Source organism: Cucumis melo, chromosome 9, assembly GCF_025177605.1.
Source record: "Cucumis melo cultivar AY chromosome 9, USDA_Cmelo_AY_1.0, whole genome shotgun sequence".
Classification (NCBI taxonomy): domain Eukaryota; kingdom Viridiplantae; phylum Streptophyta; class Magnoliopsida; order Cucurbitales; family Cucurbitaceae; genus Cucumis; species Cucumis melo.
Genome location: NC_066865.1, coordinates 22,816,673 through 22,844,156, shown reverse-complemented (window position 1 = coordinate 22,844,156; position 27,484 = coordinate 22,816,673). Strand labels below are relative to the sequence as shown.

The following is a 27,484-nucleotide window of genomic DNA, read 5'->3' as shown; positions in this document are numbered from 1 at the left end:
TATTAACATAGAGTTTTACAGCTAAAAATCAAATAATTAGCCTGTTGATGAATAGAGTATATTGATATGCGAACCTAAACAAAAATAGTCAAAATTTGATGTCAAGTTTTACTATTTTATGGTGTAAATATTTTATTTATTTTATTTTATAAAATTATCGAGTTTTTAATTAGTTTATCAATTTATTTGTGTAAAAAATCTCATTAAATTTTCTCTCAGATTTTAAAATTTTAAGACTAAAATTGCTATAAAATTGAAAGTTTAGAGACTAAATTGTTATTTTTATAAAATATAGGAATTGAAAGTTTAGAGACTAAATTGTTACTTTTATAAAATATAGGAACTAAAAGCTTGAAACATTGAACTTTTCTTCGGCCTAGCAATATACTCTATTCATCAACAAGCTAATTATTTGATTCTCTGCTGTAAAACTGTATGTTAATGTGTCATAGCTTATGTAAAATTCTCTTCTTAAGAAGTTCTCTTGAATCAAAATTTATTTAAATATGTAACTTGTTAATTATCTTATGAAGAAAAAGAAACTTTGATAATTTAACCTACTCATGTCAAGTAAAATTATACAAGACTTTGAGTAAATTCAAGAGAAGAAAGCTAAAGTTAATGGTTAACAACTGCCAAGACTAGTTGAAAAACCCCATGTTATATGATCTAAATAAACACAAAATTACTAATTAAAATCGTAATGTTATGGTTTCTTTAAAAATCTATTTATGTTGTGAAATAATAAGAGATGTATGATTCTATCTCCCTTGAGAGGAAATAGAAAAAATAAAAGTATATTTGAAAATGATCATGAGATATTAAAATTCAACAGAACCCAAGAGAATCAATGTGATCTCTCCATATTTTGAGCCGGCAAGAGTATAGGAACTTGTGCAAATTAAACAAATAAAAGTAATTTTCAAATTAAACATCTATATAATTATTGCCTATTCTTCAATAATAATAAAAACAAAACAAATTAAAGCTTCCCCATTTTGCAAGAAGAAGTACCATAACTATTTCACAAAATTAAACTCAACAACTCTTAGTTTTGAGACCAAAGTTTGAAACTTTCCATCACAAAGAATAATCTCTGTAAAAATGAAGGAAACAAAAAAGAGAAGATTATTATTATTATAATTTTGATTAATGGGAATTGTAAACTTTGCCTCGAGAAAGAGCTTTGGCTCTGGAATCTCAACATTTGCACGTGTCGAATACTTTCATTTGTCTCTCCACTAATAATTCATAAAAACCCATTCTTTCATTCAATTCATTCCAAATACTTCACTTACCATCTTGCCTTCCCTTGCCTTGCCTTCAATTTAATCCACTTTTCTTTTTTTCTTTTTTTCTTTTTTTCTTTTTTTTTACTTTTTTTGTATCTTGAAACCTAGCCATTCTTTGACTTTTATCAGCTCATGATCCATGAGTTGGGAAGGGGAAATTAAGAATAAATAAAACACACTTCATAATTCAACCAAAATTATATCATTTTGGCTTCTGATTTCAGCTACCTACAAAAGTTTTCATTTTTCCATCATGGGTATTTCAGAAACAAGCCAACAATATGTTGTATTGAGAAAAGATGTAAAATTTAATGTAGCAAATATTAAATTGGAGGTGAAGGAATAATTAATAATAATCATAATTCACATCTACAAAAAAGAAAAAAAAGAAAAAAAGAAAAAAACAAGTAGTAATTAATATGATAAATTTGACATGTAATCTAATTTGATTACCAACTAAGATCAAGAAATATCCTGAAAATTATGAAAGAAAAACAAACTTGAGGAAATAGAAAAATAATTGAAAAAAGAAGAAAAGAAAAAACAAACCCCAAATTAATTAATAATCTCCATGGCTGAGTGGCTAAGCTAAAGAAACAACTCAAAAGGATATGGAATTTTTTTCTTTTTTTTTTTTTTTTTTTGGGTTTGAGAGTAGTGGGTTAGTACGGAGGACGGGCAGTTGCCCAATACGGTGATTCCGACGGTGGCATTTGAATTGAATTCAAGAGATTCGGAGGCAAACCGTGAAATAACGGCGCATTACCATCGTTAAGTAGTTGCTGCTGTTGTTGTTGATTCTGTTGCTGTTGTTGATGATGTGCCGTTTGCGCCGTTATTTGTGACTGCCCAACTTCATCCGGCGACCCAATTCCCCCGCCGCCTTGCAGCGACGGAAGCGGTGGTTGATCGTCTTCCTCCAATGGAAGCCGTTCATACGCCGCGTTACTAAACGAAGCAGCCATAATAACGACAGGACCGGAAGCGATCAAAGTACCAACAACGCTACCACCGACGACTTGCCCTTGACCACCAGCGAGATAAATAGTCAAAGTAGTAGCAGCTGGAGGAGCAGGAGGAGGAAGAAACGAACCGGCAAGAGATAAGATCTCGAACCGGCCATGTAAGTTGACAATTGCACCGGGTGAAGCGGGTTGACGGAGAGTAACGTTTGTAACCGTACCGGTACCACTCATAATACAAACACCACGTTGACGACGTCGAGCGAAGGTAGCGACGCTATCAACGATGTCGCAGCCATCGGTGACTTCGATGACGTGAGTACGGAGAGCGTTGGCGCTGTCGCGAGTAATGATAATGGGTGGTTTAGGTTTGTTTTTGGATCCAGCGGGGCGTCCTCTAGGGCGACGAGTGATTTCTCCGTCGGGGGTGGGGTCGCCAGCGGAGTTGGGGTTGGAGTTGTTGGTGTCGTCATCACGGTCGCGTTTGAGACGGGTGGTGGTGGTGCTATGTTCTTCTTCGGAATTGTTGTTGTTGGTGTTGGTGTGGAATGGATGTTGTTGGAGATGGAAATCACGGGTGTGGAAAGGAGGGGGAAGGGAGTGGGAATCCATATGGGAATTGAATTCCAAAGATTTGGAGCTTTAATTTTAGAAGAAGAGAAGCATAGAAATTTGAAGGAATTTGGGGGAAGAAATTTTGTGGGATTGGATTTGTTGAAGATTTGGAAGAGAAGAAGGAAGGAAAGAGAGAGAGTGATATATTTGTGGGTTAGGGTTAGATGAGGGGAGAAAATAGATGGGAGATGGGTTGGGATTCGTTAGAGCTGCGTGCTTATGCCTATGGGCGGTGCCATGGGTCCCTCTCTCTCTCTCTCATCACTTCTCTTCTAATATACCCTTCTTTACTTTCTCTCTCTAATCAACTTCTAAATCCATTCTAACTTTGTGTTTAAATGAGTATACAAACTAAACTACTATACAGCTTCCTTCATTTCACATCGAGATCTACCACCATTCATCACTCTTACCTTCTATACTTATTATTCTTGGTGAATATGGATTTCATTAAGGGTTTGTCCATCGATCATCATATCAAATATAATCGTGACTTATAAACATTAGGATTTGGAAAAATATCGTATCATTATTGTATATCTTATAAGAAAATGGTAAACTTCATTCCATCACATTCTCTTTAAATACATATACAATGTGTATTACTACTTGATTTGAGATCTGGAACCGAAAACTTGTAACTTTTTTTACTATTATTAAGTTTTCGTTGCTTTCTAGGTCTCCCTCTTTCTTAAATTACAAATTTACTTTACTATCATGTGAAGGAGAAATGTGTTTTTTTATCCAAATATTTTGTATATCAATGATGCCTGAAATCTTTTAAGCTCTTGGAGACGTCGATTTCCATATCACAACAATAGAATATCATGAGACTATGATTAGAGGGAAAATAATATCAATAAATTAAAGAAAATGTTTACTAATGACGACCTCGAGGTTAGGAGTTTAATTTCCTTCCTTCTACGTAGAGTTAGAGTCAAAGATATAAATTTAAGAGCAATAATTATTGGATTTACTTTTACTTATCCATTCCACTTTATCTCCAATATCATCTAACACAAACAAATGTAAAAGGTGAAGTGATAATCTGAGTGCATTCGTTGCAACATTCATCTCCATGAATCCTCTTCATTCATTTCTAGCACAAACATGTACTAAAAGATGAAGTGATAAAAAATATTACTTTTCTAGAAAGAAAAAAGAAAAAATTTGTCGTTTGATAAATTTTAATTGGACACTTGAACATAATGCAAAAATATATAAATATTTTTCTTAAAAAATATTTTAGAAAAATAAAAAAGAAGTGTTTTTCCCGTAACAAACTATAATAAAACAATTGAATGTGATACATAAAAATAAACGTAGCTTGGATATAGCACTCTAAGATCAAGGTTTAACATGTTGGAAGTAGATGAAAATCTCAAACCTTTCAATCTCATGAAAATATTTATTTCAATAGATGTTTATATAACATTCTAAAAACAAAATATTATGCTCAAGTTAGAATTTTTATTATTTATTTAATTCGTTTATGTCATTTGTCTTAATAATAAAATTATCAATTGAACTCATAAGTACGAAGAAATATTGATAAAATTGTTGGTATTCATCAACCAAAAATTTTAATACAATACTTAAAAGATTTATGCTAATTAGTTTTAAATTTTAGAGTACTCTTGAAATTTCATTGTTGAGTGGAAAGTTAAGAATATATTTAGTTTAGTTTTTTCAAGAATTTAATTTTGAAAAATAAGTTTTTTTTTTTTTTAAATAAGCACTCTTGAAAAAATTTTAAAAGTTTATTTTAAAATATATTTTTTCACTAGTCAATCTAAATATGTCTTAAATGTATACCAATAATTTTTTTTAGTTCCTTCTCTCCTTTTCTTTCAATTTATAAATGAATGTTTCTTTTAATTATTTTAACCATCAAAAAGCTGTTTTCTTTAGGGATAATTTACACAGCTTTGTCTCCCATTTGGAGGCTTCTAAATAAATTTCTAAAACTTTTATAATTAATTTTTATTTATCTATCCAATAATCATTTTATTTTAAAAATAATATGTATTGGTTCTCGTTAAATAGCTATTCGAATTTTTTGTTTTTTTTTTTAATATTTCTATATCTCTTTTGATTTATTATCTATTTTGTAAGAATATTTCAAATTTCAAATAAAAAGTTTGGAAATTCATTAAAAAAAAATTGGTTTTTAATTTTTTTGTCATTTTGGTTTTCGAATTTCACTAATCATTTAAATGTTTGTGAGATGAGAAGAAGATTAGCAATAAGAAACTAAAATTACAAATACAACTTTGAAAAACTAAACTATTGCGTCAAAAATAAGATTTTCTTTGTCTTAATTAATTTAAAGTTTATTGAGTGTAATTTGTATTATTAAAATTATTTTAAAGTATAAAAATTAAAAAAAAAATGGAGACTAAATTTATGATATTTAATCTATTTTTACATGGAAAACAAGACTACATGTTTAGGTCAGCATCTAATGTATTTAATTTTTTACATATTTAATTACAATTTTGAAATGTTTCTCAAAGAGTCAAAGCAAGAAAGCAAGGATGTGTTTATCTAAATATATTTTCATAACTTGGTTTAAAATAACTTCTAATTTAAGCATTTATACAAAATATATTTTCAATTAAATGTTATATCTTACATTTTAAAAAACATATTTTAAATAATAAATTTATTTTTTTTGTACTCCAAAAGTGATTGTATCAAATTATAAATAAATAAGTGTTTATTTCTTAAATACTAATTTTAAGAATTTTTTTATTAACTACTTTAAAGTCATTTTTGGATAATGATCACCTAATTATTCTACAAAAGATTGTTTTTAATTTAATAAGCTTTTCCTACTTATCTATTAAGAGTTTTATAAAAACCAATTTTGATAATCTAAAATCACCAAATAAACACTAATAAACACTTTTCATTAGTGGTTATCAAAAATTCAATTTTACTTAAAAAGCATTTCTTCTCAAAGTTTTTTAAACGTACTAAAATAATCTCTCTTTCCAAAAAGAATTTTCTTAACCAAGTTAGATATTGTTTCTTTTGACTATGTCTTTTGACTTCCATTTATTTTCTCACCAACTCTTTTCTTTTCTATAATTTTTACTTGATTTTTTAAAATCTTCTATTAAGAAATATTTGTCTAATTAAAATTTTGTGAATTTTGTTTTCTACATTTATAAACTGTTTATTACATTTTTTTTCACTATATTAGCTTGTGTGAATACTAATCATTTAAGAAATACTTACAATGAAATTTAGGCTTGAATTGAATTACATATAATCAAATTAATTAGTCGCATAAACCTTAAAACCAAACCACACAAATGTAATAATTAGACAATTTATCAAAAACAAAATTAATCCTCATAATTGAAATAAGGCTGCCTACAGGTTATAGATTATTGTAGCTTTTATTGGTTGATTAATTCTAAGCTTATTTAATCTAAACGCAAAGTGAGATGCTCCACATCCTATTAGCTCTCCTTCATTGAATATATTTATTCTATATGTGAGATTATGAAATTCAATTCATTCCTAATCATAACAGGGTCAAAGTTACAAGAGATTTATATATATATATATATGTATATATTTCTTTTTGTTGGATTGAATCTGGTTAAGTACTTAAAAGTACTTCCACATTTATATCTAAATTATTTAGGTAAAAACGGATTTCAAAGAGATGAGTTTAGCAAGAATATAGTTAATCCATCTCTCTCTCTCTCTCTCTCTCTCTCTCTCTCTCTCTCTCTCTCCATAATCGACTTTTTTGGAAAATTAAAAATTGCTCTCTAAGCTAATTGTCTCCCTAGAATTTTGTTCATTTTAACTTTATGTCTCTTCCTTCCAATTAGATTGAAGACACATGCTCATTAAATATGATTTTTTTTTTTTAAATTTTATCTTTAATTAATCTAAAATTAGAATAATATTACTTTTCTTTTCTTCTAAAGAAGAATAGATAAGTTCAATTTTATCAACTCAAATTACAGTTTTTTTCCTTAATGTAAGAGATTTGAAATTGATTAAACCACCAATAGCAATATAATGTTTGAGATGGTAATTAATATAATATGAATTTAAATACATATGGAACCAACCAAATTAACTAGAACTAAATGTACAAAGTAATGAATTAATTTAAATGATGAACAACAATATTGAATTAAAAAATATTAGCATGTAATAGTAAAATAATAAATATATTTTGTCCTTATCCAAAAGCAAAAGTCGTCTTATAAAATGTTAAAAGCTCCAAAGTCGCTGCCACTAATGTAGCATTGAAGCTAATGTTCTCCACATACAAAACTCCATCATTTGGGTTGACACGTAAGTTAAATATTGTGGAATATTGAGGAAATTTTGTAGTTTTATATGCAAATTTATAGCATTTTTTTAATTAGGAAAAGGAAAAAAAGAAAGAAGAAGAAGAAGAAGAAGAAGAAGAAAAAGAGCTTCACATGGGTACAATTAAGTTACAACACGATCATGTTTTAAAAGAAAAGGACAGAAAACACGTGCAACTAATGTGAACAATTCAAGAGGCACGTGATGCTTCTTCTTAGACATAAACCCTATATATATATATATATATATATATATATATATATATATATATATATATATATATATATATATATATTATCTTTCTTAATTTGTTACTTAAATTTAATTCTAATGCATATTTACCTCTTTATTACTTTAAAATCTTCGAGACCATATATAGACTTGTTTTTGTAAGTTGATGATGTTAATTAATAATGTTATTTAAAATGTCAATGATGATATATATATGATACATTACTTGCTTGACCTATGAATGAAGATTTTATAAGATATGACAAAAATGATACAACCAAAGTAGATTAGTTATATAAAATAAAACCATACAGATGCTTTGGTAAGAAGCATGAAAAGTGTCGTGTAGATTTTTTTCTTTTTTTCTTTTTTTCTTTTTTTTCTTTTTTTACTTTGAAACTAACATATAAAATTGAAATAGTCAAAGTGTAGGCAAAAGATGCATAGATCAAATGACATTAAAAAATGTATAATCAAAATTTCAATACAAAAAAGTTTGATCCTCTTTCTGTATTGTTTTTGAAAAAAGATAGTTGGTGTACGGATTAAAATTTTAGTTTAAAATGCATTCAAAAAAATAAGCTTCCTTCTTCTTTGTCTAACCTATAAGATTCTTAATTAGGCTTCATTTGTATCATATTAGTGTACTTTCTAGTATAATAACTTGTGACAAATCAACCCTTTTTATCCTAATAAGTGATCCATGTAAAATAGGGAAGGATGTTAAATAACAATGACTTACTCAAATCAAAGTCAATGATAATTACAACTATATAAGTAACCAGGGTAGTTATGCTTTTATAAAAATATCACAGTGTAAAATAAAGTAACATGAAAAATATTGGTAGAATAGAAATAAAATAAGAATTTTAACGGTTAATTAGGAAAGGTATGAGATTTTTTTAATAAGTTAGGGTCCGTTTGAAAACGTTTTCGTTTTTTGTTTTATGTTTCTTGTTTCTTGTTTCTCATTATTTGTTTCTTTTTTTTTTAAACAAGAAATGAGATTATGTTTGATAACTATTTCCGTTTTTTGTTCTCTTGAAAAAAACAGAAACAGAAATTTGTTTCATAATCATTTTTTGTTTCTTGTTTTTTGTGTTATTTTTTCTAATTTTTTTTTGCTTATTTTTTTAGTTTACGTGTGTCTATATATATATATATATATATATATATATATATATAATTCATTAAAATATGAAAGAAAAAATAATTATAGAGCTTTAGCATTACCAAATAAATTTAATTTAAAATATTATTTATCATTCAATTCGTTTTATCTTAAATGATGTTAATCCAAATTCAACTCAATTATATTATTATGTAAATGTCGTAGTATTAAAATATTAAAAATAATCTAAATGATTATTTTAGTAAAATGAATTATATAATATAAAATCTTAACTAGTTTCGATGATACTAAAAATAATAAATTTAGATTTAAAATAACATATAAACATACTTATTTAATTTAATATTAAAAATTCAGAGAAATATTTAAATAAATATATACACAAATTTGAAAGATCAAAATAATACATAAATTTAAATATTTAACCGATAAAATTTAAAATTAAATTAAATATAAAATATAATATAGCTAAATAGAAAAAGAAATTAAAACTAGATCTAAAATTTAAAAATCAAATAATACATTAACCTAAAATATTAAAAATTCAAAATTAAATTAAATTAAGGAGTAGGAAAATATAAAGTAATAAATATTTAACATATAAATATAAAAAATTAAAAAAAAAAAAGGAAGAAAAAATAAATTAGGAAATATTAAGCATATAAATATAAAAAAATTAATAAAGAAAAAAAAACAAGTTAGAAATAAATAAATAAATAAATAAATAAATAAATATATATATATATATATATATATATTCAAATTTGGAATTGAATCCAATGGTCAAAAAGTTAATATAAGCATATCTCCATTCTATCGAACGAATTAAAGATTATAAAACATAACAAAAATAAAGATTAAATATAATGGGAATAGAAGTGAGAAAAACTATTTCTCATCATTTCTCTATTTTATCCAATTTTTAGAAACATTCTTTAAATTTTCGGAATGAAAAACGAAAACAATTATCAAAGATATCTGTTTTTTAAAATATAGAAACGGAAACATGTAAGATATCAAACCATCTTTAAAGTACTCAAAAGCTATATCGCATAGATTTTAGAAACCAACCAAATTGAAAAAAATGGTTTTCCATAAATTATCTTATAATCAATTTTACCATACATTTTAAACGGTTAAAACTTTTACCTAATTACTTTTGAATTATTGCAAAATCAATCCAAACATATATTTAATTTAGTAAAAAAACACCAACTTATTGTCACACCTAAATGCAAGTGTAGTCTCGTATTTAATAAAATAACAATTGAAATGAATTTGTAATAGTATATCGAAGTATAGGAATGAAATTAAAAATTAAAATATTTTATAATAAGTAAAGATTAAAATTTCAAACAACAGCAAGTTTTTTTTAGTAAACGGTCATGTTTTTCTTAAAAATCAAAGTTCGGTCTTTTACATTCACAATTACACTAAAATATAAAATTAAAATGTTCGTACGTTTGATAAGGTGAAATTTAGATTTAACTCTCTAAAGTACTTTTAGTAATTGGACTTTTTGAAGTCTTAAAAGTATTTATCAAGAATGAAGGGTTTGAACTTTGAAGTTTAAATTAGCGTTTTGTGATTTTGTATAGACTTTTATTCAACTCTAAATAAATTTTATTTTATAGTTTGGCATGTTTATTTAAATACAATATTTAGAAGGATTGTTCAGATCTCGATAACAAACTCATCTCATTTAATTAATTACTTGATAATTAGGGTCTAAGTTTTGACAGTATATTCTTAACTTAAATAATATATTCTCCTGAGCATCATTTGATTCTATGTTAGATTCTTTTTTAATACTTGACAAGTAATTTTCAAACTATTTTAATTTTTATGATTTTCCCTCTCAAACCTATATGACAACTGAATGTTGTCCAACACATCACCTTTCTCATCCTACATCAACTTTCAACCATAACATCTAACCTTTCCACTCCTCATATTGTCAAAAAAATAATAATAATAATACAAAAGTTTGGACGTGAAAAATGAAACTAACCTTCACATGACACCAATAATAAATATGTTTGAAGAGGAAAAAAGTTTAACTTGTATAAAAGAGAAAATTAATGTTGCATATACAATATATACTTTGATGCTTAAGAGTTAAATGTCGAAGAAATTTAAAAATTGGAGAATTTAAGAGTATGATTCAATTATCTCCTTAATTTAATAAAATAATTTGTGGTTTCATTAAATTTTAATTTTCTTCTTTGTAAAAAAAAAAAAAAAAGAAGAAGAAGAAGAAGTTAATTGGAGCAAAAAAATAATAAATAGAAAGAGGAAGGATATGAGGGAGATTGAAATGAAAAATGAAAGAAAGAGGGGGGAGAGAGATAAGAATGAAAGATGATGTGCTCCCACGTTAAGACCAAGTGAAGCCACTGGGCACAAAGTACAAACAACACAAACGCACCCCCTTTCTTTAACGGTAATTTTATTTCTCTGTATTTATTATTATTAAATCACTTGGGTCCACACCCTATTTTTTTGCCACGTGTGTTCTCCCCCGTTTCTTTCGGGTCTATTTTCACGATAACCGGAAATCACCCACGTAACCCTAAACCCTTCCTTTTCTTTTTAAATAAAATAAGTATGATGATGCATGCGGTTTGTTTTCTTCCTATTAAAGTCATATATTATGTCTCTATATATTATTCAACTAATTCCCATCTATTTTATTTTTTTTTTTTTACTTTATTTTAATATTTTCACCGATACACAAATAAATCACAATTATTAAAATTATTCAAAGAATAGCATTATCTGATTTATGCACACCCAAAGAAGAAAAAGAAAGAAAGAACAGAGATTATGATAGAATACCTTTTTTCAGCTTTGAGATTAAAAAGCAATGTATCTAGGATCTATAAACTTTAATATGTGACCCATTCCATTCATTTTTAATCAGCATGCTTGAGGGAGAACCTCACCTTTTACCTTACATTATTAGTATATTTATTAATAAGTTTCCAACACAATCTGCCCCAATTACATCCACTTCTGCTACCTTCATCTTTTCATTATTACAATATACGCCAATCGTAGTTCGTTCTTATTGATTTCATATTCACCTCTAATATAATTATAATAGAGTTGGTTTTTTTGTTCTTCTTCTGAAACCAGAAATTTTGCTCTAAGACCTAAAATTGCACAAGCCTATTTCTTTCCATCTAAAAAATTACAAGATAGTACGAATCATGCACTTTTTACTCTAGAAACTAAATTGTAACATAAACATATAACTACTAGTTTTGTTTGAGTATGTGAGTTTGTACTTTTTCTAAATCCCCTCAACTTCTGAAATCTTCAAATTTATATTCAACCTCCATTCTTATTATTTTTCTCTATATCATTTTTACTTAAATATAAAGTTCTACGTGAGAAAAATTAAGATGATTAAGGTATAGTTAACTTAGATCTACCCATTTCCAATTATATGGTGACATCTACTATTGTTAATGGATAATTTTAGACACCATTTATGTAAGATAAATGTACGGTAGTGAAGGGGATAAATGTAGTCAGTCAATCAATTAATTTCATTATAAAAAGAGAAAAAAAAAAAAAAGATGTGTAGTCAATTAATTGTTAAAAGAAATAAGGAGAAAAAGACATTGAAGCATAAAATGAAATAATTTAAAGGCAAAGACAACTGGTTTTGGAATTTGAAGAGAATCTAAATTTGGTTGATAAAAGTCATCCACTTTTTAATATGTCATGGCTGTAGTAGTTTGTCGTCTACATTTTTTTTTTCTTTTAAATACCAAATTGTTATATGTTAATTATTATTCTTTTTTCTATTATTATAATGGTCACAGAAACAACATAATTCTTAAAATTAAAAGTTGATATTAGATTCGACAAATAATAAAGATTCAAAAAGTAAATAAGAGCAAACACACACAAGCATAAGAAAGTACAATATTTATAAGGTGTCTGTACAATATTTCTTTTTCATTCATTTGGATCCATATCAAAATTAATTTCCAATCATCAAATAATAATTATTGTTGGGTTTTTCAAAGTTGTTCCAAATTTAAATTTATACATCTTTGATCAAATGTAACTAAGGTCGAGAGAGAGAAGAGAGAGTTAGTAAGCATGAATGTCACAACTTTTTTAGATAGTAAATAATTTCTAGTTTTTGGTTTTTTTTTTTTTTTTTCTTTTTTATATAGACGAATCAAAATTTATTAAGAGAGAGATAGATAGAGAGAGAAAGAGAGGGAGAGGGTTTGACTTTGACCGTATAATCCAGAGTGTTGGGGGAGGTAAGGACGCGTGGGCTGCGCTGACAAACGCATCCCTCGGCTATCCCTTCAAATCTTTACTAATTAACTAAACCTTAAATTTCAATTTTGCTTTAATTATGTTTTTTAATGACCCTCCATATACATATATTTACTCAGTCTTAATTTATTCTTTTCTTGTGTTGAATAGGTCTTTACCAATATGAACTTAATTATGAAACACAAACGTAAAAAGTTATTTATACTTTCACTTATTTTTATAACTATTTTTATAAATACTAAACCCATCCATAGTCTATCAAATTCTTCCTTTTCTTTTCAAAATGTTGGTCATATTTTGGAAATTAAAAAAAACTAATAAATTTTTTTTAAAAAAACTTTTATTTATATTTTGAGAAATTTGTCTTTTTCAATTTCTTTTTAATTTTTTCTAATTTAAAAAATAATATTTAAGACTCTAAAGTTCTTATAATTTTCAAATTTTGAAAACTAAAAAGATAATTTTTTTTTTTCAAAATCTAGCAAAAAATTTAAATTGGAAGTGGTTTGAAAAAATTACGCACCATCATAATTTGCATTTGATAGAAGGAAAAAGAAAAAAAAAACTCAAGCTAACTATATCCATATGCTAAACAATTCTCAGTAGTTGTGAAATTTTGGGAGATTCAAATTATTAGATAACTAAATTTAATTAAACCTCGTGATGCTAAATATAACCAAACTGCAAAATTGAATGAACCCTATGTCTAATAATGCTGTAAAACCAACCAATTCTCATTTGTGTACATATATAGAGAATATATATAATCTCATATATTTGAAACCTTTTTAATTTAGAAAAAAAAAACTTCTAACTTTATGATAGAATCTAAATCTAAACACAAAGAGATACTTTAAAACTTCAAATTATGGTTTTAGAAATCAGTTCTTGTTTATCCTAAGAGTACTCGATGGTAATTGCAAATTAGAAGTTGAGTAGCCCACTTGAAATTTTTTAACCATATATTAAATTTACTTATTGCTTAAAAGAAACAAAGAACGTAATATAAAAGTCAAGACAGCTACATATATTTTTCCGAAATCATCAAAATTGACAGGAAATTAGGGAAGGGAAACATCGATGTTACAGAAAGATAATGACAGTTTAAAGGTCAGACATTTAATCTTAAAACTATACTTTTTATTGTTATATATTCTAATACATCAACAACAAGATGGTCAATCTTATTCTTATCATTTTGTCTCTCTGTGCTTCATCAACCCATTCTTAAAATTAAGCTTATAAATACTATTCGATTCATTTCTTTATTCTTTTTGTTTTATGGTCTAATTTTATAATATTCTTTTCAAAATCCAAACAAAGTTTTAGAGTTATAAAACATGTAGATTAATTTTTGGATAATTGTTTTAAATGAACGTCTAGGGCTAAAAAATATTGGCATTTTACTTTAATTATAATTATTTTAGTTTATTTTTCTATAATTGTTTCAAAATCCTAACTTTGGTTGGTTTTTCTAGATTTCATTAGTTTGAGAAAATTAAAAATCATGCCAAAAAATGGTGAGACAATGCTTTGTGAGTGAAATAATCTTTGAATTCAAGATAACTGAGAAATATCAAATGTATTATCATATCTCTCTTCTTATTTTTAAGTATTAACTCAAAGAGTTTATATATTTATGAAAATATAATTTTAAATTTCAACTAATAGACATATTAATCCTTTCCGATTCTCGATATATATACAAACCTGCATGAAAATTATTGAAGAGGAGAAGTAGGAGATGGTGTTAGTATATTTGAGTTTAATATTTGTTTAGCTATTAATTTGGATTAATCAACGTTAAATTAATATTTTAGAATTAGTAAGTTAATTGTCTTTTTTTTTTAAGGTTATAAATAGTCACTCTAGGGTTTGTATAATAGGAAGCTTTTGGTTACAGAGATGTGAATTTAACGTGATATTTGATTATGAACTTGACCTAATACTTTTACATTTTAAACAAAAAATTAAATATATATTGCTTCTTCATAAATTATGATTAAATCACTGATCACTCCTTAGACTTCTTCATGATGACTAACAGGTAAGATTAAATTGGGTATATACTAAATTGAAAGAAGAAAAAAAAACATTATGTGTTTTCCTTTTTGGTTTGACTTTAAATTTTTATAGAAGTATAAAGGAAGAGGAGGAAGAATAATTAAAGAGGGAAAAGGTACTAAATGAACCAAAACCTAAAGGTGTTTATGAGGACAAAATCATTTAGGTCATGTAGGGGCAAACTTCCATTCTTTGATAAGGAAATGATGGCCACCCCATATTATATTTAACTCAATTTTCAACCTTTGTAGCCTCAATTTAAGGATTATAAAACAATGGGTTAGTTATAAAGTATATATAAATTAATTATTCCTTTAATTTGTACCTCACTAATCATCGAGTTGTTAGATATTAACTAGTGATCGGTTTTTAATCAATACTAATAAAGGGACAACTAATTATATAGTTTGAAATATTATTATAATTTAAATTGTTATTTCCTCAAAAGAAAAAAATGTTAGGTAATAGGTAGTCTTAAAATTTCTATCCTATACTGAAAGTATCGATCAAATCTCGTATGAAAGTTTATTAATTTAAATTCTAAACAAATAAGTTTATCAATTTAAATCATGAACTTTCATAAGTATCTTAACTTAAACTATTAATTTCGATTGTATTTGGATAAGTATCGTACGAGACTTATATATTTTATTTTTATCAATTAAAATTCTAAATTTTTATAAGTATATCAAATTACATTTTTTTTATTAAGATTTTTGTTGAAATTTATTTATTCATCTATTCAAAAAAAATTTAGAGTCCATTTCATTGATCCGATGTTTGAAGATGTCTATAAATTTGAAAAAATTGCATGCATTAACAATTTTCAAATCTAATTTTAATAATGTTCTGAATCGATTGAATTATTACTCAATTATTAAGATATGAGATTTTTTTTATAATATATAATAAATAATATTGTTCTCGTTAAAAATTTTAAAAAACAATAATACGAAGTATTTTATTAGTTAGAATAATATTTTAGTTAAATTTATTTAATTTTAATATATGTATTTTTAATATGTTCTTATTTTAATAATTCTTAAATTTATTCTTTTAAATTTTATCCGTATGAAAATTAATTAAATAATAATATTTTCCAAAAAAAGAAAAATTAACATATTATTTATCCTTCATAAAATAAATATAAAATTACTAAATGACAAAATTAAATAAACTTGATTTTTGACCATTTTTCTAAATATAAATAATAATAACAATTAGATTGAATGCTTTCATAACTTATAATATAAGAAAATGTTATTAGAATAAAAAAATTAAAAAAAATCAACAATAAATTAATATTTTCTGAAATGATGATATAGCGAAAATTTGTTCCAAAAAAAATTAACAATAGACCAATTGCTCAATTTTAAAATAAAATTAATGGACACAAATGAAAACTCCAAATAGATGAAATAATATATTCGAAACGAACTATAAATACTTTTATAATAGAAAATAATTTGAGAAATTTTGGAAACAGATAAGAGAGGAGGGAGGTATTTAAAAGTACTTTTAGAATTTAGACCAAGCATTTAAATATTTTTCTTCCCAATGTGCTTAGGGAAAAGTGTTTCACACTCGGCAACAAATTTTTCAGAAGGTGTTCCAAATTCCTTTTAAATTTTGTTTTATCCATCATAAAAATATACAATATTTTTCTCTCTGTATGTGATTATTTTTCTAAATTATTTTATTTTAAGAATTTAATAGACGACATAAAATTCAATAATATAATTAAGACATAGCCAATTGAAAGTCGGTACCATTTTTTCCCCTACTTCTAACTAATTCCTTTTCGTAGTCAATTTGTCAGTTTTCCTAATCCAAATATTTCTCAACATCTCTCTAATTAACAATTCTTTAAAATGTTTCCATATAAGAAAGAAAAAACAAAAGCCCAAATAAAATCTTACAAAAAGTGTCCTTATATAGTTAATCAACCAAAACTATCACACATGAATCTACAAAACATCAAAGACAATAACCCTCTCATTTTCAACCTAAAAATTAAGTTAAGTTACAAGTTCATATGACTTTTACATTACAAACTTTGTAATAGAGGCTTAGATTGATACACACATTTACATGGTTATTTTTTAAAAAAAAAAAAAAAAGAGAGAGAGCAGTAATAAATGAATAGAGTAGCAGAATGTATGTGCAATAAATAGGGTGAAGTGAGAGGCTCCAATGGGCAAGGCAATAGAGGGTGAAAAGAGTTGAAGTATTCAAGAAAAAAAGGAAAAGGGAGTGATGGATGGATGATATTAATTAATAAAAATGTATAAAATTAAAATAAGAAGACATCGAAGAAGATGAATTAAGAGATGAGGATGATGGGCTAAGGAAACTGTCACAGCAATGATGAAAGTGACACACAAAAATATAAAAAAAATAATAATAATAATATTTATACATATTTTAAAATCAAGTCTTAATCAACTAAATTAATTAATTTAATGAAATGGAGAGGGTTTTATAGCCAATAATAATTTAAAAAGATTAAAAAAGAGAAGTGGAATTGTATATTTTAAAAGAGAGAGAGAGAGAGAGAGGGAAGAAAAAATTAAAGAAGGTGGCCATGTGAGAGGCAACAATAATATGCCTCGAATCTGGGATGCTTTCTCTAACTCTCTTCTCTATTTCCACCTAATTTTGCTTATTTCAAGACAGTATATATATATATTTCAAAATGAATATTATAATTGATGATGGTGCCAATGGGGGTTTGATTTTTATAGGGAAGACGACAATGGAAGCTGAAGAAACCCACATGATTTCCTTTTAAGAATCTTTTGTATTAATTTAATTTAATTAATTAAACATCTTAACTTTGGGTTCCTATTGGTTCAACAAACCTCATCCTTATCAGTTGACTACTTATTAGTTATTACACTAATTTCTTTTCTTGGAATATTATTATAAGTAAATATATATTATATCATCAACTTTTTTTTTTTAATTAAACCTGAATATAATTTATTTTAAGCGCCTTTACTCACTAAAATTTATATATATATATATATATATATATATATATATATATATATATATAGAGAGAGAGAGAGAGAGAGAGAGAGAGAGAGAGTTTTGCTAAACCATTTGATTTGTAGATTTTCGTTTTTTAAAATTTTGGTACAAAGTAGATAATTAGAAAGAGAAAAATAAAATTTTTATGTGGCTTAATTTTTAAAAAATTAAAATATATTTTAAATAAAAGTAAATGGTTTCTTATTAAAACCCAAGTTTTGTGATTTTTGTTTTTGTTGTTTTTATTTTTCAAAAACAATTATTAATGTAATATTTTGTCAAATTTTTAACTACAAAAAATCATACCATATATCTTTTAATAAATATAACATAAAAGTTTTTGAAAATTTTCCTTCAAATTTTTTATATTTTTAGTTTAATATGTCTAAAAAAAATTAAATGATTGTTCAACATGTTTATGCTTTTTTTTCTCTCTCTCTCTATCGAGAATAAATGATAAGAAATAACCGTAATTTTAACAATTTAAACCCTGAACTTTAAGAGTTATATTAATTTAAATCTTAAATTTTTAAAAGTGTCAATTTATATCTCGAACTTAAATTATTGTATCAATTTAAATCGGCCCTCTATTATGTTTTATTTGGATACTTGTGAAAAAATTAAGGTTTAAATTGATATATTTATGTAAGTTTAGTGTATAATTTGATACATTTGTAAAATTTTATGATTTAAACTGATACAACTATTAGTTTAGGGTCTAAATTCATACAACCCAAAGCTCAAATTTTAAATTGATACAATTATTAGTTCAGGGTTTAAATTGATACAAATCTCATAGTTCATGGTGTAAATTGATATTTGTGTCCTTTTTATTATAACATGAGGTGTGCTATGTTGGAAACAAATGTCAATTGTTATTGTGTCGTAACGAACTATATTATCTTTGATACAACCTCGGTGCTAGCATATGTCGATTGCTCCCCAAGGTTAACACAACTTTTCAACTCAAGCGTGAACTAATAGCTAGAGTAAGAATTGAAATCAAGAAAAATGTTATTTGGAGAAAAAATCAATAGTTTGAAAGGGGGAAGTAAAACTACTAACACCAAAATCTTTTTCTCAAATATAAAGAAAAAAATTACGATTTTAGATCTGAATATAATTAGTAGTCATCAAGATAATAATAATAACTATTATTATTATCATATTTTCTATTGTAACATTAACTATAAATCATTACAATAATAATCATTCCCAACGTACTAGGATCAAAATTTTGATTTTTTTTTCTCAAACAGTCATGAATATTGTGGTTTGAAAAAAAAATTATTGATTTTTATAATTTTCTTGATACTTTTCCTCTAATAGAAACCCTAATCATATTTTATCACTTAAATTATAAGTATTTAGAGGTAGAATAAAAACCCTAATTTAAAGGTACATGTTTTTCTTTCCATTTCTACTTTTAATTAGAAGATATTTGAATTTGCTATAGATAAGAAAGAAAAATTAAATTCCACATTTTCAAAATGATATCATATGGTTTACTCTGGAAAACTTTCATATCATTAAAAAAAATATATGTAGTTTTTCACTTTATATATTCACTATCTTTGTTGGTCTTAATTTGCAGAACTGTAACAAAACCAAATGATCAACTTATGTTTTTGCAATCTCATGGAATGGAATGTTTAATAATGTTAAAAAGGAATATGAGTACCCAAAATCCAAATTCCTTAGCTTTAAAGTTTAATATATGGATCTCCCATCTTGGGGGATGCCCCCCTTCGTTTTCCAAATATTATAGCATTTACACACATAAAGCAAATATAGAAATTATCAAATCAATTATTTAATAATGATTTGATTGTTTAACTTACTAAAACTAAAACTTTAATATACTAATTAATTAATTAATTAACCTTGAAAGTTCCAAAATACTGTTTAAGATAAGATACATTTCATTCTTTGTACGTTTTGGATTTTGGGGGATAAAAAAAAGGGCAAAGAAAAAGGAAAATTATAAATTAAAGGTTTGAAAAAGGAAATGTTATTTACAAGCAGACATTGAAAATTTTAATCTGATTGTACGGACAACCCAAAAAGAAATAAAAATAAAAATAAAAAGACACAACACACACACACACAACCAACAACAACAACAAAAACTACAATATTTGGAAATCTCATCAAAATCATTTTGTCTATGTTGATTCTCAATTAAAAAAAGGCTATTCTTTTTTTTAAAAAAAAAAAGAAAAGAAAAGAAAAGAAAACTAGAGTTTCTTTTCTAGGAATATATTAAGTGATTAAAAAAACCCCTAATGTATAATAATAATAATCATATCTTTATGTTGGATATCATAAATTTATCACAACTAGAGAGAGAAAGAAAAGAGATTTTAATGTGGGGGTGACAAATTTTATAATTTAAGCCAAGTATGAAACTTATATAAATATATAAAGTTTTTAGCATATATATATATAATAGATTGTAGGTTCTCCAAACTTGGAGGAAGGATTAAAGTTCAATTGTTTATGTGAATATAGATAATGATTTAATCTCTTCAACTTCCTTTAACAGTCATGGATTTTTTTTTTTTTAAAAAAAAAGAGAATAAGATTAAATTTTGTTTGTTTTGAGTATTTATTTTGGGATAGTTACATTACAAAATAATTTGACAATTTTTTAAGGTGCTATTTAAGTAAAATAACTTGAAAAAAAGTTGTATGAAACAAAATATGATTGATAAAAAAGAAAAAAAAAAGTAGCAATAATTTGGGATTTTTAGATGAGGGATTCTTGATGGAGAGTATCTCGATTGGATCGATAACTCATTTGTATGAAGCTGAAATTAAAATATATGAGTTCTTATCAATATCTCATGAAGAGATCGAACATCAAACTTCGAGTTTAGTTGAACAAATTCATACTAAACTTGAGTTAGGGAGATGGATGAGGAGTTCTGGGCTCTTAGATACACAGTTAATATGTTAGGTTAAATTTTTGCATTTTGAGAAATTGAAGAAAAGCCCAAATATCATTTGAATTGGGCTTACTGTCTTGAAGGCCCAACACCTTTTGGGTTTTAAAATCATCCGTTAAGCTCTTTTTAACATGGCCCATTGCCCATGCCGATCGTGGTTGGTTTTCGTTAGGTTTATTGATCACTAGGATAAGAAAAAAAAAAGGTAGGAGAAATGATTGCACCAAACAAAACAAAATTTTGAGGAATGGTGAAGAAGAAATTGCAAAAAAAAAATTCTTTATAATAAAAAAAAGGAAAAGAAAAAACAGAACAAAAAGAAAAGGGAAAAGGAGAAAGAAAGAAGAAAGAAAAAGAAGCATGATGTTTAGGTATGCAAAGTGGACAACAGGAGATGGTGTTGAGTAGCATAAAGGGAAAAACATCTCTATCTTCCTTTGAAATTGTTGATTATTTTAAGCTCTTCTTTTTAATCTAATTTATTGGTTGAGCAAAGTTCTAGAGAGGTTGTGCAACTCTCCTTATATTAAGATGGCGTTTGGACACCCGTAATGGAATTGAAATGCATTGTAATGTAATCCAAAATTCATGTTTGGATTGATCATTTTGAAGTCGAATTGTAATACCTAATTTATTTCATCTCGACAATTTGCAATTAAATTCTATTTTTCATCGTTTTCATGTTTACAAATTTATTTTTTTTTTCCTCAATTTGACAAGATTCCGATACTCATTTGATTTTTAGTAATCCTAATTACATTCTAGACCCGAACACCCCTATTCTAGACCCCAAACACCCCCTAAGAATCTTCCTAGTCACCCATAAAACCCGATAATAAGAACAACAATAATAACTTTGCTCTCATTCTCTTTCCTTTTTATTTTATATTAATAGTTGTAACCCCAAATTTAGGTGGAAAATATGAATGAATTGAGATTGCATATGAATGGAGATAGATCTTGAGGATATAAAATTATATGGTTAAAAAATTATTAAAAGAATCGAAAGTCACTGTGTATACCAACTAAGATTACTCCGAGCGCGAACACAAAATATCCTGAAAGAACCTTGTTGCTTGTGAAGACAAGTTTCATCTATTAGAAATAGTTCAAGACAAGTAGATAACATTGTCATGTCGTAAAAGATGCAATAATAATTAATAATGATGGACCATTAGGTATCGAATCCGAATTTTGAATCATGAACCTAGAATGTTACCATAGTTATGAAATATGAATGGGAGTTATTAGAGAAAAAAAATGGAATTATAATCCATTTGATGAAGCTACCCACTAAAGAAGCATCTATAAATTAAAGGCAAATTAATAGTATTATTTGGCCTTGACTAATTCTATTGTTATGAAGCCAATCCCAATTATTTGATAGCAAATGGGTTTAGTTATAAAAAGTCATTGAACAAAAACAAAGTGGCTTTATATCTATCATTTTCATTTTAGAAAAGTTTAAAGAAAGTAGATTCCTCAACCTTTTTCAAATTAGGTATACAATATTTGTCTGTGGGGATTAACCTCTATTTTCTTCTTCTTCTTCTTCCTCCTTTTTCTTTTTTTTTTTGCCATCTTCCATAATCTTGAAAAGTAAATTTTAGAGAAGAGTACACACAATATTACCAATTATCAAACCCTAAATTAGATCCTAATTAGCAACATTTGGATATTACATTTCCATACTATATTGTTCATTCTAAAACTAACTCAGACAAAAATTTACTTTATATTATGTTTCTCAAAATAAAAATGATTTTCTTATTTCTAACAATGTGACCATCAAACATACATCAAGTTCTAATTTTTTATCCTATAGCCCAAATATTACATTTGGAACATCATTTCTCTACATCGCCAATATTGTTTGCATTTCTAGAATTAAAATTTGATGCTTAAATTAAAAGAATTCTTCATAGTTTAAATGACATTATTATATTCTTTTTCCATTTAAAATTTGTGTTTGGTTGTAAATTTTAAAATTCAATTACTTTATTGTTTTTGAAAATAAGCTAGGTTGATTCTTAAAATCGTTTTATAATCTAGTAATCTAACTTATTAAACAAAAATTAAAAGTCAATTAGACAGCAATTTTAATTGCAATGCCTATAACTGGAAGAAAGAAAAAAATTAAAGTTATAACTGAAAAGGGTTTTAGAAATTATTGCTTTATCTCTCACAAAAAAATCGTTGTTTGTTTCTTAACAAAGGAGGAAAGAGGAAAACAAAAAAGAAAAGAAACATCTTCTAAAGTTTCATTCTCTTAATTTGTAAATTTTTCTATCTTCCTTTCCTATTAATAATTTGGCTATCGGGAATAATCTATTTAATTAATTAAAAACTCTATATTCCCTCTTTTTTCTTGGCTATGGGATGCCTAATTTTCATATATTGTAATTGTATTCCTTTTATATCATAAATACCAAACCAAATATTCTTTTCTCTTTTCAAAATAACTACAGTAATATTATTCCTAGTAAATTTCGTACGGATAAGGAGGGGGAAATAATAATAATAATAATAATAATAATAATAATAATAATAATAATAATAAAGGAACCATTTTATTCTTTTGAATGTTGTGTTGCATTATAGGTTGCGTAAAGCAACCAATATAAATGTAACTAAATGGAATTTCTTTTCTCTCCTATACTTAAACCTAATTCAATACGTATCATATAATATAAAGATATGGCGCATTAATCTTTCTTGTCATTTTGTCTATCTTTCTGTCATCATTCATCCCATGTTTTAAATCTTAAATTTTACCCAATTCATTTTCATACAGAATCTTCAATATAATAATTATTTGAACTAAATAAATAAATTTGTATTATATAGCTAAGAAACACACACTTGTAATTTATGTGTGTGTTTGTGTTTGAGAGATGAGTTAGTGGTGAATCATAGAGAATGATATATAAAATATAGTAAGTGGGATTAGGGTGAAAAGCATATCATACTCTCTTAAATGGGTAAACCAAGTGGATTGGGAATGGGGTCTCACTCAAAGAGAAAAAGAGTGGGACACAAAAGATTATGTTAAATTAATTATAATCATATTATTAAACTATTGCTCTCCCATGCTTTTCTTTTTAGATAAGCTTTGTTGAACTTACTTGGAATTTTTAGTTTATCTTTTAAAAGTGTTTTGGTTAGAGTTAAAAAGAATTAATGCTTTAGATTCAAAATTTTAATCCTTCGGTTAAAAACTCAAAAGCATGCATTTTAAAATTCTTGATACTCGAGTTATCTTTAAGTTAGTTAAAAGTCCATCAAACTAAAAAATCATATGATATAACAAAATAATTTAGAAATCATTTTGAGTATAAATTATTAAGATTTCGCTTTTTGGTGTTCTTACTCTCAAAAGACCTCAAATAATATTTGTTACTTATATACCCACGATTATTTCATTACTTAAGAACGTAGAACTTTGTTTGCCCTGATGATAACAATCCTCCCCTTAATAATGAGTGCAACCACACAAATCAATTTTGTAGAATGTACCTGGTGTTACCTATACATCTAGGCTTAGATCATAACTCGGACACCAATTGATATTGTCTCTTTTGGGTATAAATCCTTGAAGTTTTGTTTTTGGTACCACCTCAAAAAGTTTCATATTTAAATTCTCTCTTATGCAATCATGATCACTTATTTTTCTAACTAATTTGAGACATTATTTACACTTCTAAAACATATGTATGGCTTAAGTTGGACAAATCTAAATACAAACGGAAAGTAAAGCCGAACAAACCATAAACCAAAATAATATAAAAAAAATAGGATGGAAGAAAAAAGATAATAGATAATAGGATAGTGTTGATTGTAGGGCATTTTTGTTTTAATAATTTAAGCAAAAAGGAAAATTAAAGTATGATGTATGTTTACTTTGCCTTCCCCTGTCCATCAATCATATAGTTTGGATTTTTCAACTTTTGCGAGTTGGAATACTTTTATCAAAGACATCTTTTGTATATTAAAAAGAGTTTAATTTCATAGAATAGAACTTAACCCTCACACATATTACCTTAAATATTGCTGAAAATTTTATACGTTAACAATTTCCAAAGGTTAGATTTATTGAAAGAGTAGTGATTTGAATTTATATTTCAGAATTCAAGAATTTATGTCCTTGTTGTGTCGTAAATCTTCAATCTTTTTCTTTTGCATGCATCACACTAACACAAACCCTTATTATTGAGCCAATCTTTGCATTATTTCCTTTGCCTTTGCCATTAGTGCTCTATATATATTTTTAGTGAAAAAAAAAAGAGACCCAATCATCTTTACATCTATATCATATACACATTTTTCTTTTTAATTCACTAAAGTTCGATCAAGAGTATCTCAATCACATTTTTCTTTTTAATTCACTAAAGTTCGATCAAGAGTATCTCAATCACGTCAACTAAATCTTCATCTTCATCTTCATCTTAGGCCTTACAAATTAAGTTACAAAATCCACCCAAGAACAAAACTCTTCCCCCAATTCAAAAAGAGAAAAAAAAAAAAAAAAGGGGGGTCGATGTCTGTAACTGTATCTTCTTCAACCTTGGAATCTGGATCAAGCCCAAGAATTACGAAATGGGTTTCAAAAGATTTCATCAACTCCATTCTTTCCGAGCTGAAATTACAAAGAGGCATCGCTCTTCCACTCATCGCTATGAACTTAACATGGTTTGTAAAGATAGCCATTACCACTGCTTTCCTTGGCCGTCTCGGCGATCTTCCATTAGCCGCCGGAACACTCGGTTTCACCTTCGCAAATGTCACCGGCTTTTCCGTTTTGAATGGTCTCTGTTGTGCCATGGAACCCATTTGCGGTCAAGCCTTCGGCGCCAAGAATTTCAAACTCCTTCACAAAACTCTGTTCATGTCCATCTTCCTTTTACTCCTCGCTACACTTCCAATTTCTTTCCTCTGGCTCAACGTCGACACAATCTTGATCCATTTCGGTCAACAAAAAGACATTTCAATTGCCGCTAAAACCTATCTTTTCTATCTTCTCCCTGATTTGTTAATCACTTCATTCCTCTGCCCATTGAAATCGTATCTCAGTTCACAAACAGAGACGCTCCCGACCATGTTGTCCTCTGCTCTGGCTTTGGCTCTTCATGTACCCATCAACATTTTTCTTGCTAAATCCAAGGGATTAATTGGGGTTTCCATAGCGATTTGGGTAACAGATTTTGTAGCAATGATTTCATTAGCGATTTACGTTTGGTTGAAACAAAGTATGAGTAATAATGAAGAAGGTGGGGGGTGGTTTGATCAAACGGTTCAAGATTGGGTTCGCCTATTGAAGCTTTCAGGTCCGTGTTGCTTAACCACCTGTCTTGAATGGTGGTGTTACGAGATTCTGATACTTCTCACCGGCCGTCTTCCCAATGCTAAACAAGCCGTAGGGACCATAGCTATAGTATTAAACTTCGATTATTTGCTTTACTCTGTTATGTTATCGTTAGCCACGTGTGCGTCGGCGCGTGTGTCGAACGAGTTGGGTCGGAACAGTGGGTTGGCGGCGAGGTGGTCGGCGGGGGTATCGGTGGTGGGGAGTGTGGTGGTTGGATTGATGGGGGCGGCGGCGATGGTGGCGGGGAGAGGGGAATGGGGGAGGATTTTTACTAGAGATGAAGAGGTTGTGAGAATGGTGAAGAAGATGCTGGTTTTGATGGCGGCGATTGAGGTGGTGAATTTTCCGGTGGCGGTTTGTGGCGGAGTAGTGAGAGGAGTGGGGAAGCCGTTGATGGGGTTGGGTGCGAGTCTTGGTGGGTTCTATGGAGTGGCTTTGCCTTTGGGGGTGGTGTTGGGGTTTAAAGTTGGGGTTGGGCTTGGTGGGCTTTTGATTGGGTTCTTGGTTGGAGTGTTTGTGTGTTTGGTTTTGTTAATGGTTTTTGTTTGGAGGATTGATTGGGGGAAAGAAGCTCAAGCGGCTCAACTCATGGCTAAAGATGGAGAGGTCGTTGTTGTTGATAATGTAAAAACATGATGTTAGAAATAAACTCATTTGTCCTATGTTGTGCTACGATTTTAGATCTTTAAGGAAATAATGGAAGTTGTATAGACTCATCGACCTCGGGCAAGGGTATCAAGGAGGTTGCATAGTTACGATTTCTAAATTTAAACTTGGAATTTGAGAAACCTTTCTATAAACGTATCGATTGAGTCTAATCTGTACAAAAACAAAAAGTACCACACCTGAGTCAACTAATTCAATCATACGATTATGTAATGAATGATAAAACAAGAGATAGAAATAAATTTTTCTAGACTAAAAAAAGTTCTGAAAACCGTATAGTTTTAGAACTTTACTTGAATGTAGCTCTAGCTCTACCTCCACCAAGGGATTTTGACATTCCATTCCAAGTATGACTCTTTTAAACAATCGACTATAGTTTTAGCTTCATGCTAACACTTAACGATTGTGATAAACATAATTGTAATCCTTGAAAATTGTTGAAAAATCTATGTTAAAAAACTCACATTCCTTATAGATTGGCTACTCCTTCTATTTGCCAAATTGGTTTGAGATGAAGTTTCTTGTTA

At 27.3% G+C, this 27,484-nt stretch overlaps 2 protein-coding genes across 2 annotated transcripts; one reads left to right on the top strand and one right to left on the bottom strand.

Moving 5' to 3' along the window:
- Positions 1 to 1,685: 1,685 nt before the first annotated feature.
- Positions 1,686 to 3,140, bottom strand: LOC103482672 (AT-hook motif nuclear-localized protein 22). The gene has a single exon (XM_008438943.2). The coding sequence runs from the start codon at positions 2,864 to 2,866 to the stop codon at positions 1,955 to 1,957; it is 912 nt and encodes a 303-aa protein (XP_008437165.2). The 5' UTR covers positions 2,867 to 3,140; the 3' UTR covers positions 1,686 to 1,954.
- Positions 3,141 to 25,226: 22,086 nt separating this feature from the next.
- Positions 25,227 to 27,079, top strand: LOC103482671 (protein DETOXIFICATION 56). Its single transcript, XM_008438942.3, has one exon. The coding sequence runs from the start codon at positions 25,464 to 25,466 to the stop codon at positions 26,925 to 26,927; it is 1,464 nt and encodes a 487-aa protein (XP_008437164.1). The 5' UTR covers positions 25,227 to 25,463; the 3' UTR covers positions 26,928 to 27,079.
- Positions 27,080 to 27,484: the final 405 nt, after the last annotated feature.

What these genes read in the sequence shown, in the direction of transcription:
- LOC103482672 (XM_008438943.2), bottom strand. Translation starts at nt 2,866, where the DNA reads ATGGATTCCCACTCCCTTCCCCCTCCTTTCCACACCCGTGATTTCCAT.
- LOC103482671 (XM_008438942.3), top strand. Translation starts at nt 25,464, where the DNA reads ATGTCTGTAACTGTATCTTCTTCAACCTTGGAATCTGGATCAAGCCCA.